Source organism: Enhydra lutris, unplaced genomic scaffold (assembly GCF_002288905.1).
Source record: "Enhydra lutris kenyoni isolate GAN:26980312 unplaced genomic scaffold, ASM228890v2 scaffoldscaffold23, whole genome shotgun sequence".
Classification (NCBI taxonomy): domain Eukaryota; kingdom Metazoa; phylum Chordata; class Mammalia; order Carnivora; family Mustelidae; genus Enhydra; species Enhydra lutris.
The window spans coordinates 3434849-3452605 of record NW_019154107.1 but is presented as its reverse complement, the minus strand read 5'-3'; the positions used below and the strand labels follow the sequence as shown (position 1 = coordinate 3452605).

At 34.1% G+C, this 17757-nt stretch overlaps 1 protein-coding gene across 4 annotated transcripts in view; it reads right to left on the bottom strand.

Moving 5' to 3' along the window:
• Positions 1-17757, bottom strand: part of LOC111150493 (connector enhancer of kinase suppressor of Ras 2) — a 277360-nt gene that overhangs the window by 92128 nt on the left and 167475 nt on the right. For all 4 annotated transcript variants that reach the window (XM_022507967.1, XM_022507968.1, XM_022507969.1 and 1 more), the window contains 2 exons: positions 15268-15401; positions 10213-10424 (listed from right to left, as the gene is read on the bottom strand). In XM_022507967.1, the coding sequence (XP_022363675.1) occupies positions 10213-10424; positions 15268-15401 (346 nt within the window). The remainder of the gene's footprint in view (positions 1-10212; positions 10425-15267; positions 15402-17757) is intronic.

Here is a 17757-nt window from a genome sequence, read left to right as displayed (position 1 = left end):
ATTATTTAAGTACTGGCTTTAAAACCTTGTAATAATCTAAATCAAATACAAATCTAATTACTATTAACTTGAAATATTTTCAGTTTCATTAATGGAGAACAAAAACAATTAAAATCTCATTTCAAAGAATAAACTACATCTTGTTTTTAAATTTTCCTATTGCTTTCTAAAAGTGATCTAGATTTTAAATGGGGAGCAATATAAAAGTTATTGAAGGAGAAAATTTTGAACTGTATCAAAAACTATATGGGACTTTTAACACTTGATTTCAAGGCTAATTATATTTTAAATAAGATTACCTTTTGTAACAATTCTACCAAGAGAACAACTGTGCAGTACACACTGGAGTCTGGAAAGACAGGTTTTCCTAAGTTGAAACGTTTGCCACTGTGCATAGAGTCACTTCTACATTAGAGGGGTGTGAGGACTAGGAAAGATTCAGATGGTTTAAATACTGTTTAAGTGGCAAAAGACTTCTGGGTCCTCCTCTGATGGCTCTGGTGGGTAAGAAAAAATGAGCTATGCTAAAATACCATTGCCCCATGCTGTGCTCAGCATTAATACAGTTGTGGACAAGAAAGATGACATGAGTATGGAAATGTTACTTGGTTAGAAACATCCAATTTTCAAGTTAACCACAAATTAAAGCCCTCTTTTATTTTATTTTTTTTGTAGTTTCAAGTTTTTGTTTAAATTCCAGTTAGTTAACATACAGTGTAATGTTAGTCACTCTATTTTACAAAAAAAAAATCTTAGTAAAGCAGTGTCTTGAAAATCTTATCAACATAAGGAAAAGAGTCCCCTTATCTCATGAAGAGTAAAAAAGACAATGATTAAGACCATCAATTGAAGACTCTCTTTTGAAATAAACAGAATGATATCTTGTAATAACTTTATAATTCCTTTCACATAATTTTCCGTTTGGGATTACATCAGTCAGTACAACTGGCAAGAAAGGGAGAGATGAAAAACTTAAGACACACCAAAGTTAATTCGTCAGGATTTCACCAGTAGTTAGTGTTGGAGTCAACCCACAAATACACTTCCAACTTCCTATCCCACTGCTCTCCTTGCTACATCACATTGCCTTGGTATGAATTCAAGACCAGTGCATTACACAAAAATCCAATTCTTTTATCTTCAAAAATAATTCAATGACATGTATGATGACTGCTTTTGTTTATGTGTCCTCCCACCCAGTATGCAACTCTTGCAAAAAATTCTTAAAAGCTATGTGAAGAACTAATGGAGGATTAGAACATAAACTGTGGATGTAGCTTTGTATTTGCTGTCCATCACCTTAACAAAGATGGAAAATACATTGCTTTGGCATGATGTGTCAACTTGTAAGCTGAGAGACTTACAAAAGAATGTTGGGTTTTCATATGTATACTTTTAAATGCTTCTGTATCGCCTTAATTATTTGCTCTAATGTCTCCAATCTTTAAGGTAATCAATGTACAGTTTTTAGTTATCTCTTATTGAACAAGATTCGACATAACACTTGACATTTTCTACCTCCTCCCCTCTCTCCCATCCAAAGGATCTATATCCTCTATGATTTCTGGCAAACTGTTTTGCAGTGATACCAGTAATTCTACAAGGAACCTGGAGTACAGAACACCATGCACTGATCTTTCCAGTTAGTATTTACTACTTGAGTTTGGACAAGTAATAATTTATTATTTGAGTTTGGACATAAAAGATTTACTCTAGAAAATGGCTTTTCTGCAAGATAAAACTGAAGGTGACATTCAATACACCGTTTGCTGGGGTACACTTTGACTTAAAAGTAGAGGCATTTCCAGGGGCACTTGGGTGACTCAATCAGTTAAACACCCACCAGGCTCTTGATTTCGGCTCCAGTCAAGATCTCAGGGTTGTGAGATTGAGCCTCATGTGAGGCTCTGTGTTGGGCGTGGAGCCTGCTTCAGATTCTCCATCCCCAATCCCAAAAAAGAATAGAGGTCTTTCCAAATCCTTACCTATTAAGTCAGATGTTTGTAACTTAAAACATAAAGGAATTTTTATCATTGGTCTTTAAGAGGAGCTACCAAAGTCTATTTTAGCATTGCCCAAAATGTATTCCATCAAACCTTCCATTGGGAGGTTAGTAAGTATTTTGTGACCAAAACAAAAAAAGATTCAATGTACAAATACATCAGGGAAACAATAAGCAATCCAAATTCAAGAAGACCTTCAAAGCCTTTAAGTATGCTTACACGCACTTATTAATTGCCAAGAAAGGGATAAAATACTCAGAGGTCTCCAGTCATATTTAACCAGAAAACTTCTTTGTTTTGCAAACATCCTCTTTCAGAACTAGAGATCTGAAGAACATATTTGGGGAAATGATAGATCCTTAATCCACACTGTGATGTGAAAGCTAACACTAACCACTCTTAAATTTTACCTAGCTACCATTTACTACAGTTTTTTTTTTTCCATAGGATAAAATGCGTTTTGATTTCAACTAGGGAATATGGGTCCCCTCCTGCTCCAGGGAATGTCACAATTGGATTTTCTATTGTAGAGTAGGATAGGTCATCCCAGACACTCACAACATTATATTACTTTTGCCCAGAGACTATGTTAATGGTGAGTAAATGTAAGTCTCTTCTTAGGGCAATAATTTGAGATTCTTTGAATTAAAAAAAAAAAAGGAATTGGCCCTGCATCATACAAGGGCTCTTTGATTTTCTAGTCATACGTATCTGCTTCGGTACTAAATCTGTCTGTAGTTGATTCTTCTTAAGTTAGCTAAGGGTTTCTCAAAAGCAGCATTCTTGACATTGTGGACTGGATCATTCTTTATTGCTGGGAGCTGTCCTGCTCTTTGTAGGATGTGGACTAGTATTATGGGCCTCTACCCACTACATGCCAGTAGCCTTTCCACCCGCAGTTATGACAACTACAAACAACCCCCCCCCCCACACACAAAATTACAAATGTACCCTGGAGGGCAATACTGACCCCAGCTGAGAACCCCTGAGTTAGGTAGGTTCTTTCTATTCTTGGCTTCCCATTTTGTCTTTAAGGGAAGCACTATTTCACCTAGTTCATATTTTTCTGTTGATGAATTCACTTTAAGAGTTACTTTTTTCCTCTGGCAGTTGCATCAGTTTTGTTCACTTGGTTTGCTGATCTTTCCATTCTACCCACATATTGGTACTCTGGAATTTAGAGGGGAGGGGGTGGGGGGATGGGTGAGCCTGGTGGTGGGTATTAAGGAGGACACATATTGCATGGAGCACTGGGTGTGGTGCATAAAAAATGACTCTTGGAACATTGAAAAAAAATAAAATAAAATTAAGATGATAAAGAAATAAATAAAAACTAAAAAAAAGAGTTCCTTTTTCTTCATCTTATTATTTTATTCATTATCTAGCACTTTAATTTGTTCAAGCTGATTGTTTTCTTGCCTGGTTTCATTTTTTGGGAGTCTCCAACTATTTTATTTATTTTATATATTATTTTTGCTCTCCTTTTCCTCCCTAGCAATTAAACTTTAAAAAGGTGTGGGGTCTGAACAGTTCTGAGTATTCTGATGCTGTGAGGTTTTATTTAGGCCTTTCTGTCCAGAGTATGAGCTACTGGTTTCCATAATGGAACTTAAAAGAAGATTTGGATCAGGGCAGTTTTTAGTATTATTACCTATTTGAATGTTCTTCCTTCTGCATTTCAAAACCAAACCAAAACAAACATACCGAATCTGTTCATATTTCTTTCAATTGTTATGATTTAAATGGCTGGTTAGTGGGTAGGGAAAGAGACCAAACAAAGGGAATATTTCCAGCCCTTTTGTCTTTTATTAAATCCCTCCACAGGGAGAGGATGGATTGTTAATTTGATCTATAGGCACTTGACAATCTTTGGAACATTTTCATTTATGAGCAGGAACAATTCATTATGCCATTTAGGCACTATTTTTGAGCACTTTCCATGCGGCAAGAACAGTACCAAGTACCAGACATACATTATCTCATTTAACCCTCATAAAAACACCACAAGTAATCCTGCCATCTCATTTTACAGATAAGGAAGCAAAAACATACTGATGTAAGGCTCAAGTTCAAGGTCAATCAGTTATTAAAGGCCAACCTGTGATACCAAGTTCTGATCTATCTGACCTCAAATTCATGCTCTGCTATTTCTATCGTAAAATTGCACAAATTAGGAAAGAGTACCTTTTCTCATTGATTACTCTGATACTTACATTAGGAACAGACACGTTTCCATTTCTCTCAAAACAATTGCTGAACTACTTTTCTATCCATTACATGGTCCCTTATCACCATCAGCTTAATGTTCAAAATTATTTTGTGAAGCTAATCAACATGCAGTCTTTATGAACTGTATTAAGTAAGTCCAAAGGAATAACAATTCCTGTGGGTATAGTATACATCTCATATTTCTACATTTTTGATTCACTAATTTCTATTTCTATGGTTAGTTCTTTGGAAGTGGTACATTTTACTTGAACAAAGACATTTTCTGTGGTTAGAATCCCAATTTCTTTTTTTCTAGCATAGGTGATGAGTGACAGCTGAACTTTAACCTGATTAGTTAGACAATTTATATTTAAAAAATCACAGGAAAGAGAGAAGGCTTATATTCAGAAATAAAGAAGTATGAATGTATTGTGTGCATGTAATCCTTTAAGAAAAGTTTTAAACAGTGCTATTAATTATAATTTAGCTGACTAAAAGGTAGAATGACATTGTAAGACAAAGACAATGTTGAAGTATGATAATAGACTCTGGAACCTATGGATCATTTCCTCTCCTCACACCAATAGAACAGTTCATAGTGTCACTGCCCATGGGTTCTTCACCATGCTGGTTTAAGTCATTTCAAGCCATTAACTATTCATGTGGATAAATGGCACATGGTAGTTTTCTCTTGTCCCAACTACTCGAGTGGAAAATGTTCAGTTATAATGTTATAGAAATTAATTTTCCTCAGTGCACAATGGGTAAAAATAACATTGATGAGGAACATTTCTAAAATAACAGCTCTGCACTCATTCCTGTGTTTTTTGTGAGGTCCTGGATTCTCAATAAATCAGAAAAGTCTAGACTCCTTCAAACCACTACTATTATGTGATATTATTGTAAAAAAATATGTGTTCTTCCTATTCTTATAAAATATGACCACTCCATAGCCACAAAGGGACTCAGTTAACTGTATCTACCTTTTAGACGGTTTCTATGCATAGAAATGTGGTATGATGGAAAGGCAAGGGCAAAGAGTCTGTGAACAGCAAAAAGGAAAGCTGATGGGGCACATTATCATTCTGAAAAGTTGCCAAGCAACTGATCTCATCAAATTCAAACCTTTACCTTTGAAGCATGAGCAGATGAGACCAAATAGTTTAAGGGATTTAATGTTGTTCTCTTTTCCCCCTCTTCTAATGTTTACATTAAAGTTACTTACTTAAAAACTGCACTGTTTATTCACCCCATCTAATTCTTCTAAGTTTAAAATGGTTGATACTACTATTATTATTTATGTATTGAGATCTTTAAGTTCTTTTGGTCCCCCCCAGGCTGTATTGAGGTATAAATAAAAATTGTTTATTTAACTTGTACAATGTGATGATTTGATATACAGAGAATTATGAAACGATGACTACAATCAATTTTAACACATCCATCACATCACAGAGTTATCTTTTTTTCTGTGAGGTAAGAATACTTAACATGTATTCTCTTAGCAGCACTGAAGTTTCTATGCAACAGTGGCAACCATGAGACTAAATATACTGGACACTTTCCAGGCAACTTACAATGCATTGTCATGAAATTCTCACAAAAAGTCTATGAGACAGGTATTATCATCTCTATTTAACAAAGGAGAAAATTGAGACCAACATCCCCAAGCTCACACTAGAGTAATTAGATAAAAGACAGGATTACCAAGTAGGGCTGATGCCACAGTGCTAGTAACCACTGATGTAGGCTGCTTCCCCCACTCCGTGTTTCCAGAAATTAGTCTCATCTATCTTTTTAAGAAAGTAGAACCCATTTTATGTTCTCGGATTTAAAAAGGACATAACACATTGTTGCTAATTTTACCCCTCAATTTAGCTACCTTTTCCCAAGGTCTGTCAGGGCCATGTCTATGTAAAAACATATTTACTCTAATGCCTATAAATATAAAACAACACATACGAGACCATACAGAATCAGACCTACTTCGGCTTGCTTGAAATCAAATGCTTGAATTTGGAAGGAAATTCAATTTCTGGAAATTATTTCTCTACAATTTAGCAAATTACTTTCATCACATTTAGCTAGCTAGTACCACTGGTAGAGTCCCAAATATGTATGGGTACTTAATCTCAGCTCTACTACTTACTAGTTGGGTAAGTTATTTAATCCATCAGTAAAATAAGGATTCTATTAGCACCTACTTCACTGGGTTGTGAAGATTAAATGGGTCAATGCCCTTGAAATGCTTAGCACAGTGCCTGGCATATATAAAAGCTCACAGGCATTACTGACTTATTTCTAGAAGGGCCATCTGTTGTCTATCAGTATTATACTTGTCTGATAGTTTAGGGTAAATAATAATTCTTTTAACTTACTCTTAGCAACAACTAGTGGGTCTATGATATAAAATGAGAAACTTGCCTAAAAAATATATATTTTAAAGTCCACAGTTAGGATATTTTCAGGTATTTTTCTTTACATGTGTTTCTTTGTCACTGTGTCCAAAAGCAGAGGTTCCCTAAATATTCTTGTTTTATATATCTAACTTTAAAATATGAATGTACTAAGGTAATATGACAAGTATATACACATTTAACCAAAAACATAAAAAGGACTGAATCATGTTTCTCCTTTGCTTTTCAAAATCCTATCTATACTCTTATAATCTTAACTCTAAACCTCTTGGAACAAACATGTAATCTGGGGAGTTAATAGGAGAGAATGGTGGCTAAGCTCCTATATAAGATAAGGGTATTTGTGACTAAGAAGTAAGTTGAGTACTGTAAGCCCAAATAACTTCTTCATTACATTTCAAGGCATCACACAAGGACTAACATGTTAAATTATTGTCATTTCCAGAAAATATGAAACATGAACATTTTTGTAATTTAGGTTTTATGTAATATACTTTAACAGAATTATATATTTTTTCTCTTTATTTATTTAGAGATTTATTTATTTGAGAGAGAGAAAGAGAGGGAGAGCGAGCAATCAAGAGTAGGGGGTGGGACAGAGGGAAAGGGAGAAACAGACTCCCCGCTGACCGTGAAGCCTGATGCAGGGCTTGATCCCAGGACCCTGAGATCATGACCTGCGCTGAAACCAACAGTCAGACGCTTAAATGCCTAATGCACCCACTCACCCCTATTATCATTATTTTCTAAATATAGGGAAATAATGTCACACTTGGGAGTCTATGAATGGGACTACTTTATAGATTAAATAAAGAAGTAATCGATAATTGCTTATCAAGTTTTGAAATAGTTTATATTGGGACCGTTAGGTTCTGGGATGAAAGATTTATACAAATCCTCAGATCTCTGACTGAGGTTTGAGAAATTATCAGATATTTGGTGGGGATAACTAAACCCTAGAAGATGACTACTTATTTAAAACTCAGCACAAATGCAACTTTTAGTTATGTGACTTCCCGGGAAGACTCTGGGGCTTCAGCTCCTGGGCTAGTGTACTACTTTGTTCACATATTCCTACTTACCTAAAGTTATTACAATGCATCTCTTTATTTGTTTCTTCCCTCTAGGTTATGACTGCCTTTCAGGGAAAATTTATGTTTTATTCACCTTTGAACCCCCAGTGACTGGATGATTTTATGTACACAACAAATATTTGCTGAATGAATTTAGAAATGAATTAATCTTTGGGAAAATTAAGGACTCAAATTCATGTGTGTGACAGGCAGAATTTATTACTTATGATCTGATTTTAAAAAGGTTTTAATACATTAAACTGCTAGAAAATCTTCACTGAAGCATCTGTAAGTATTTCCACTGATGGTTCAGATTATATTTCATGTTCAAAAGTTAAAAAAAAAAACCTTCCAGGATCAAAAGTAAAATAACTTTATTTTTAAAAAACCTCCTACCCCTTTTTTAAGCACACATACATATATATTTCTTTTTTTCTAAGTTGTTTATAAAAATCTATCATATTGGGGACCTGGATGGCACAGTGGATAAAGTGACTGACTATTGGTTTCAGCTTAGGTCATGATCTCAGGGTCAGGAGATTGAGCCCTGCCCTATGTCAGGCTCCCTGCTTGGAGCAGAGTCTGCTTAAGACTCTTTCTTCCTCTTCCTCTTCCCCTCCCCTCTGTGCTCTCTTTCCCTCTATCTAAAATAAATCAATCTTTACAAAATATATATCTATAGGATATCTTAATTTTCTAAAACTTAAACAGAATTTTGTTTTATTGGGAGAGAGAGGATTTGTGGAACATGATGACACTAGGTGATTTAAAACTGTAGTCTGAAGAGACTAACAAAGCCATTCAAGTGAGAATCAAGTAACAATTTTTTATAAAGCTATCAGCAATCAACTTCATTTGGTGACTAGAATTTTCCCTTAAACATTCTTATCTATTTCAAAATAAGTAGAAGAGAGTCAAAATAATTCTAAGAGATAAAAAAAACTGGAGGGGCGCCTGGGTGGCTCAGTGGGTTAAGCTGCTGCCTTCGGCTCAGGTCATGATCCCAGGTCCTGGGTTCAAGCCCCACATCGGGCTTTCTGCTCGGCAGGGAGCCTGCTTCCTCCTCTCTCTCTGCCTGCCTCTCTGCCTACTTGTGATTTCTCTCTGTCAAATAAATAAATAAATAAAATCTTAAAAAAAAAAAGACTTGATATACATTTTTGCCTATCCAATAACAGATAGTCAGTAAGTACTTGTGGAATGAATGAATAAAAATAAAGATCTTATGTGATAAAGCAAGGGTAGGGATAACAAAGATGGTATGCTTCTATGCTGCTCTGTACTGAAGAAGTTTACAATATAATAGGGGAGAAAAGTGAAGGCGCAAATACCTTCCAATTATGACAGTTTAAGAAAAGTACCCACAGAATAGTATAATTGAGGAGCTATGTTCAAAAAATCATTACTTATTATGATTTAAAAAAGCACATGGACAGAGAATAACATAAGGTAAGTATGGTTCCTATTGTTTAGGACCATTTGGGGCAAAACTTCTCATACATAATTATTACCAAAGAGCTGTAAGGAAATCAGGCACATGTAGTAAGTAAGGTAAATGATGACCAATCATTTGGAACCACAGGAGGGAGACATATGGCCATAGTGGACAAGTAAGGAGGGCAAGTGGAAAAAACCCCTAAAGACAACTATCCTTCTACTCAGCTCCAGCTGATCATCTGTACTAATCAGCAAGAATACTGTCTTACCCATTTTCTATGCTCCTCAGCATAGAGGAGCATAGTTTGAAATGATCAGTTTGAAAACTGGAAAAGGAGGAGCACAGAGTTTCAATTAAATCCTTTCACTCTTGCGGTAGGATAATAGCTTTACTACTTTAATTTTAGGCAACTTCATAGGCAAATCTTTCACATACAATGTATCAATTTAAAGTACACGTGACTGCATTACTTTCTTGGTCTCTTGGTCTTGGTCATGCACAGAAAAACAGAAGTCAAAGATGAAAAATCCTAGGGATGTGGTAACTCTAAGGTCATCTCTGACTTAAATACGGTGTGTGTTTCCTATTTAGAATCCACTTCTACTCAAATTTTCCAACTTCTTAAAAAAACACAAAAACTGTGGTGATATTTTTTCCCCAGAAAGTTTATCTAAAGATTTTTTTAATCCCTGAGGAATAAGGAGTCAATTTTATATAAGTCAAGTTAATAGGAGCATTCATCTTTTAAAAAAAGGAAAATTCAATTATTCCAATTTGGCGATATCTGACGTAACAAAAATTACATGTGATTCAAGGTGTCCTTAAGTCATTAATATGAGTTAAAACCCTACCTACTATTCTTACCTATCCTTGGAAAATTTTGAATAATTTTTAATATCACACTTCACACTGTTGAGATTCCACTTAGAAGCACATGACAGACACAGAACAATTATAAAATTCAAAAGCTATCAAGTAAATCAAGGAATTTCATAACCCAAAAGTGTATGAAAAGAAATAGAGGTTCTCATGTGAGACATGTTCTCCTGTCAATGTAAGAAAAGAACTCTTACCATAAGTCGGGGTGCTTTCTCGTCTTCCTTGACTACTTGATCTTCCTTTTTCATATTCATAGCAATATAAGACAGTATCTTCCTCAACAATATTAAACCTCTTTCTATATTCCTGATCCAGAAATGAATTTGGTGATTCAGATCCCTTATGCACTGGCTTGCCAACCATATGTCCTCTGAGGTCTTCACAAGGAAGGTTTCCTTTTTCATCCCTTAAGAAAAGTAAAGGAGAAGGATGTAGGAAAGTGTTAGGGTGGTAAAATGGGAGAGAGGGTCTAAAACAGTTTATAATATCCTTCTCATACAATATATCTTCTGATTTTTTTTAAACTTTCTTTGAGGCTTAAAGCGTAATTTTTAACTATCCCTATATTGTAGGAAAATAAATGCTGAAAATCAGAGAGGTTAAATAACTTGCCTAAAGGTCACACAGCTAATAAATGACAATGCTGGACATGAATCCTGGATCTTCTAACTCCCGCTCTAGTTCATTTTCACTGTGCTATGTCATACAAAGGAAATCATGTCAGCACATAAATTACTTTTGGTGCTCAAGATAGTAGGTATAAGTTTAACGATGCTACCAATATAGCTTTCTTGTGCCAGTTTAACTAATTGATGTACAGTAGTATTTTCACTGCTTAAAAACAAAGATGTGTTTAAGAACTACCACCTTTGTAAGGACATTTGCAGCCTTAAGAACCAAATTACCATTCTGTAAACTGGCATTTTAAGAATTTCAAACAGCTTGTTAGTAATTTAAAATCAACCGTATTGAACAGAATGACTTTCAATATTTAAAATCTATGTATCTTATTTAATATCAAAAACACACATTCATATAACTAATTCTAAATGGATAGTTCAAAATTTCATTGCAAATCAGCAACACTTCTTGTGGAGAGAACACAGAGAAACCTGACAAAATATGGAATTTAAGATGATGGCAAATTGATTTTCTATAGGATTCTAAAAAAGAAAAATCTAATCATTTATGGGATCCCTAAGATTGTTACTTACATACAATATTAATTTACACAGCCCAGGCAATTGGGCGCCTAATGAGTGGAATTTTGGTAGAAATACTCCACTTATGATGGGTTAAATTGAACCTTGTTTATTTTATGATGTGTTTCACTATGACTAGCTATGAAGTCTTTGTTAGAAAAGCCTGTCTCCTAGAACATGACTATGATTGTAAATGCAATGTTTCTTCCCTTGCAGATCATTAATTTTATTTCCTCCTAGTTCTTAACTGCTTCCAGTTCTACCCTCAGTGTCGTGAATGCTATCAAACCAGAGAAAAATTTAATTTTATGTTAAGTGCTAAGACTGAAATCTTATATCAACAGATTAGCTAAATTATAATGAGACAGATAAAAGGAACACAATTTTAATTGACATTATGTCTTATAAAATGGTGATGAGCTTATAAATCAATTCTAAACTATGAGTTACAGTTCAGCAAGAATATTATACTTCTATACTTCCGTACGAGGGTATACTATGCTTTTGTAGGTGTATGCAAATGTCTAGATTAGGTCTGTCCAAATGAAGAGAGCTACATTCCTAGTATTTGAAATATATTGAAAGTAGTAAATAATATTCTCAAGACTGATTGAATCAGCAAGCTGTCTCATGTATTTAACACCTCACAAGTTGAGACTGCCATTTACATTGTTATTCACTCTTATTTTTTTAAATTAAAAATATTGCCTATTGCTAAATTGCACTGGACAGCTAGTTCTCAGGCAACATGAAGAAAACAAATATAAAATCCAGACAGAATTTCATTTTCAGCAAGCTGAAAACTTTTCCTGAACACATTGCCTGGCGCTTTTTGTTACTGTTAGTCCTCTACCAAAAAGAAATTGACACTGTAATTCACTTTAAAACAGCCCTGACGAACTCATGGCACTGGAGTAAGGTTTTGCCTGTCTGGAAATGGGAAAATATTTCTATCAGGCCTGTGACATGAATGTTAATGCAGCTGAGATCAGAGGGTGACTCAGCCCTAGTTAATTCACCATGCTCTATTTATACGGACATCCCCATGGCAGAAAATTGCAAGGGCTGATATTACTTACTCTGTAATGATACAGTAAAGGAGGTCTCACCTCATACCAACAAGAAAGATTTATTAAACATGTCCATATGAAACGCATACAAATAAAGTTTAATGAAGAAATGTACAAACCAAACACAATCTTTGCAGTAGAATGAACCGATATATGTGTTCTGTGTATAAGTGTCTGAACAGTTGTGTGCATATCTCTTTATGTGTGCATGTGTGTATGTACTCACATCATGAGTCTCTGAATAACTCAACATATTAGTTGGTCCTGCTGTATAGATTTTTAAAAAAATTTCTTAGTGTTATGTACGTGATAAACCTACACTTTTACTCTGAAAAGGATTTAAGGAAATAGATGTAAAGTTAGAATACTGCTTTAGTGGATTTTCTTTATATTTTATGGTTCAGAGTAAAACTGACAGAAGTTAGTGCTTGAACTTCAGAGTTGTGCAAAGACCTACAAATTCTTGATTTTTGTCATGGAAAAAGAGATTTGGTTAATTATGTAAATGCTTAATGAAGCTACATATAGTCATAAGACATATAATAAAAAACTGACCAAATTTTACTCATTCCACGTATATGAGTGTCTTCTCTTTTAGAGAAAAGGCACTTTTTTTCCACCATATTTTCTTCTGGAATAAATGTGTTCAAAGAATTGTAAGCCCATGAAAAAGTTTCCACCTGACAACTAGCCCTACCATTTTTAAGGGTTTCTTTGGTTTTAAGGTGAGGGAGCTTTTATTATTTACAATCCAAATGAACACTAATATGCCTCCCCTACAGAAACAAATTTTTTTAATATAGAAAAAAAGAAACATTCAGATGAGTTAAATTAGGCAAGCCCCATTTAATATCAAAACAGCAAAATGGGAAAAAAGTGTCAAGGCTATATCTATGCCATAACTTCAAGTCAAACCTGAAAATGCAGATAATTTATATATACAAGGAACTCAGATGCATGGATTGTTCTGACTGTGCTATATCAAATGACTGTGTGCCTTGGATAATTAATAATTTAACTCAAAATATATCTAGAATATTTTCATATTCTGAAATAGTAATTACATTAAATAAAAAATATGTAGAATAATTAAAGTGATTATGAAGTTTACTGAAAAGTATGAAGCTTTCAAACAATACTGACAAGTATCAACATGTTGATACTTCAACTTCTAATATCTTTGATATTTTTAAATAGTATGTTCAAGCTTTTTATTGGCTTCCGCACATTGCCATAATCCTATCTCCACCATACTCAGAGGACAGAACTCAATCATTTTATTCTTTTGTCTCCTGAAGTATATTTTAAACAGTTTCTATCTAGGAAATACTTTCTTTATAATAAGTTCCTACCTACACAAGAGAAAAGGAAAGAAGATTAAAAAACTGCAGATATTTGATAAAAATAATCTTCTGATGTTTATCTGTACATGTAGCCCTTGGGGTAAGGTTTCTTAAATAATCATTTGCATTGAAATAAAAGTCTTTCCAATTAAAATGAAAACAAACTAAAGAGTCACTATTTGAAGCACACATTTTTATTGTTCCTCATGCAAGAGTATTCAAAGCCTGACACCATCTTAATAGAATTAAATGTCACTTGCGTTTGGCTAGGATATCAGATGGAGCTGTGCATCTGATTGTAACTTTAACGTAAGACTGTAAATTACATATTAGAAAGATTTGTGAAAAGCCAGCTTAGGAAATTATGTCTTCTCATAAACCATGTTCCCACAGCTACATTTAATTCTCAAAATTAAGAACTAAAATGTTTATAAAATGGACTACAGTTTTATTACTAGACAACAATACAGTATTTGCGGACACACTATGCTGTCATGTAACATTTAGATAGTAAAATGTCAGTACCCTCATATCTGAGAGAATTGAAACATTAGGTGTACCAAAGAATAACGAAAATTAATTAAAAAAGGAATTTCAGTTCTTTTATATACTGAAGAAATTTAATATGAAGTGTGGCTTGAAAATAAGAGACCTTAAATTACTGTTTTAGAATGACTGCAAACCTAATTTAAAAATGGAACCAAATTCTTTGTGATTGGTATTAATTATCCCCATTTAGTGCTGGCCCCTTTCCATAATTTTTATATTCCACAAGGCTGGATATCAGAATGCTTTGGACAGAATGCATTATGGCACAAAGTTGTAATCTTCCACACCTGCCAGGAATTTCAAATAGAATCTGGAAATGAAACAGAGATATAGCCTCAAGAAATCTAGAAAATAGGCTCTAAAGGCAACTCATTCTCTTGCAAATTCTTTCCACTTTCTGACAGAAACATTATTGAACTAATCAAGAAGAAACTGTAGATACAGAAATATTAGGGGGGATACTATACTCTCTCTTCTCATCATTTAGCCCCTCCCCCAAGAGCTCCCTCATCACACACATATAAGAAGGCATAGAAGTTACCTATAAACTTCTCTTTTAGAAAAAAAGTATAGAATGCTTCAAAGTAACTTGAGATTTTCTGGGTCTTCTTAGCCAAGAACCCTCACTTATTCCTTACTTATTAAAAGAATCCCAATTGTTATTTATTGTTACTTTCCTACTCTTTCCTATTATATGAGAAAATGTTTACAAGATACTTAATGCATAGCGTTTAATACAGATTAGTTATTGTTACTACTACTACTATTATTATTTTTAAAGGTTTTATTATTTATTTGACAGAGAGAAAGGGCACACAAGTAGGGTAAGCAACAGGCAGAGGGAGAGGGAGAAGAAGGCTCCCTGCCACTTAACCACTTAACCGACTGAGCCACCCAGGCGCCCATTACTACTATTATTAAGCAAAGTGCATTCTCTACAATGCAATAGTTTTCCGGAATATGCTTAGAGTTCCTATCTAAGAAAACATTCAAGGTGCTCCTTGAGAATTTACTTCACAGTTTACATAGTTAGGCTAGTCTTTGGATAGAAGCTGCCCAGAACAATGGGATGGCTGGTTTCGTACCTGGGAATATATGGTTCTGCAGGAGGAGGGGGGATGTAGAGATCCTGGAGAGCAGAACTGTCTCTTTTGGTTGGTGTACTGATGGTGCTGGAAGGCGTGGCAACGCTGCTTGTGGGACTTCTAGGTATAAGAGGCTGGTTAAAATGAAAAAGAAAATACATACGCACACAAACAACACACAAAACAACAACAACAACGACACATAGTTATCATTTTAAAATTATCTATTTCTGCAAAGTTTTTGAACTTGGCTGAAATCAAGAAGCAGGTTATTTAGCACACAGATACTCTTTTCAATCTCCAAAACCAAATAATTTATTACTTTAGAGGTTCCCACTTAGTTCTCAACTCACCTTACTCTATGGCATAACCATGTAAAAACTATTTATAAGGTAAAAGCACCATGCAGTGTTTCATAATGGTAAGATTTATTTCACAGTCAGAAACTTATTTAAATTAAATTTGCTTTGTTGGAATCCCACCTTTGAAGGGAAGATAATAAAGAGTAACTTTCAAAAGAATTAGTTCACTCACATCCTGACTGATACACAAGAAAGATATTTCTTATCTTTTCCCCCAAAAGATATACCATACTCCTAAGTTAGCAGAATGTCACAGATTCTCAGAAAAGTTTACAAGAATGGAGGATAAAAGGCCAATATGAGAGAATACTTTCTTTTTTCATAAAGATAAACACAACTAACTGTCTTCTCAAGGTCATTTTATGGTACATCTTCAAAAGTATGGTGATTAATGTAACACAATCATTCCACCTTTCATAGGCACACACATTTAGCATTGGTTTAAAATAAAGTTTAGATACACCTCTATAGATCACATTTTCATGCCTATTTAAGTATGAAATGCTTTTTTAAAAATTAAAAAAGCATATATACTGAATAAAGCGATACACCAGGATGCATTAACTTAAGAGCTCTCCCAATTCTAAGCTTCAAAGCATTTGGAATGATCTTTTGCTTTGAAAAATTATCCTAAAGTGAGACTAAAATTCACAAATGTTCATGTTTATCTTACAGATCTTATGGATTAGCTATGTATACAATAACATATTAAAAATAAGGATTTTGGTGCAATTGCAAACACAAAAGTAATGATCACAAAATGAACTGTAACTTCACATGATAAGATGTTGCCATTTTAGCCAATATGAAAACACTTTTAGCCAATCTATATAGACCCACAGTTCTATTACTTTAACATGTATTGCTGGACCAAAAAAAATGGCATATTACAGCTATTTTATATTGTGACAATGCTTTTTTACAGATAAACAAAATATTCAAAAAACCAAGCATAAATACAATGCACAATGTAGGCCACTACATTGTGTGGTAGACTACATAGTTTATGACTAAATTCATGGGTTTTGACCTTCCTTATTACACAGCTCACCTTAATAGCTTGAAATCACACATCCTGCCAAAATGACGGCTAAATTTTAATCTATGTGAAATAGAAATTAAAGAAAGAGAGAGAGAAGGGGAAAAATGATAATTTATTTTGGGACTCTACAATATTCTATCTCATACGATGTAAAAGAAGTCAGAAACTTTACATGTTAAGAAATTTTGAAGTATTATGAGTGTGCAGTAGACTTTTGTTTAACTATGCTGATTTTGAAAGAGTGTCAGTTAAATTATGTGTCTTTTAGTAACAAAAGTCTTGGCGATGGGAAATCATGAGATTATGTAGGTAATCAAGAGCCATCTGTATGGATGAACACCATGAAGTCTGAGGAAATGAAGCGTATTGTTTCTAGTGATGTGTTACATGCCTCTACAACACATCTCTGAATGATAGGTTCTTTAGATCAAGTCTTTAGACATACTATATATAATCACTGTGATGTGACTGTATAACTGTTTTCCTCTTTGTTAGGACATCTTGGTACTAGATACAGATGACATAAAAATAAGTAATTTTCATCATTATTGAAATATTAAAAAAATCCATTATGCAGTACATTACTTTCCAAAACTTTGTAACTTACAGTGTGGGAGAAAAACTTATATTCAGTATGCTTTTTAAATGCTCCAGTATCTCTTATTTTAAATTATTCTAATACTGCATGTGAACTAAAGAACAAGTTCTAAAAAAAATAAGCAATTAAAAATAATCTAACAAATTTTTATTTTCTTTCTTTTGTTTTAGGGTCACTCTTTCTATTCTGAAGACTTCTCTCCTTTTATTTTACCACTTATAGAAGTAAAGATAATCTTTTTTGGTTAGTGCCCACCTCTTCCTTTCCTAAACCAAAAGGAAGAAAGGAGGGATGGAAGGAAAAAAGAGAAACAATAGTCAGTGCTTACAAGTATATTTTAAATAGCCATGAAGTGTGAGGTAAGGACCAACAGAATTTTTATTCTGCCTGGACCATTACTAGCACCCTACATGGATTATTACTAGGATTCCTTAAGGTGGATGTGTCTTTCCACTTCTAGTAAGCTTAAATATTAGCCATGTCGGCTT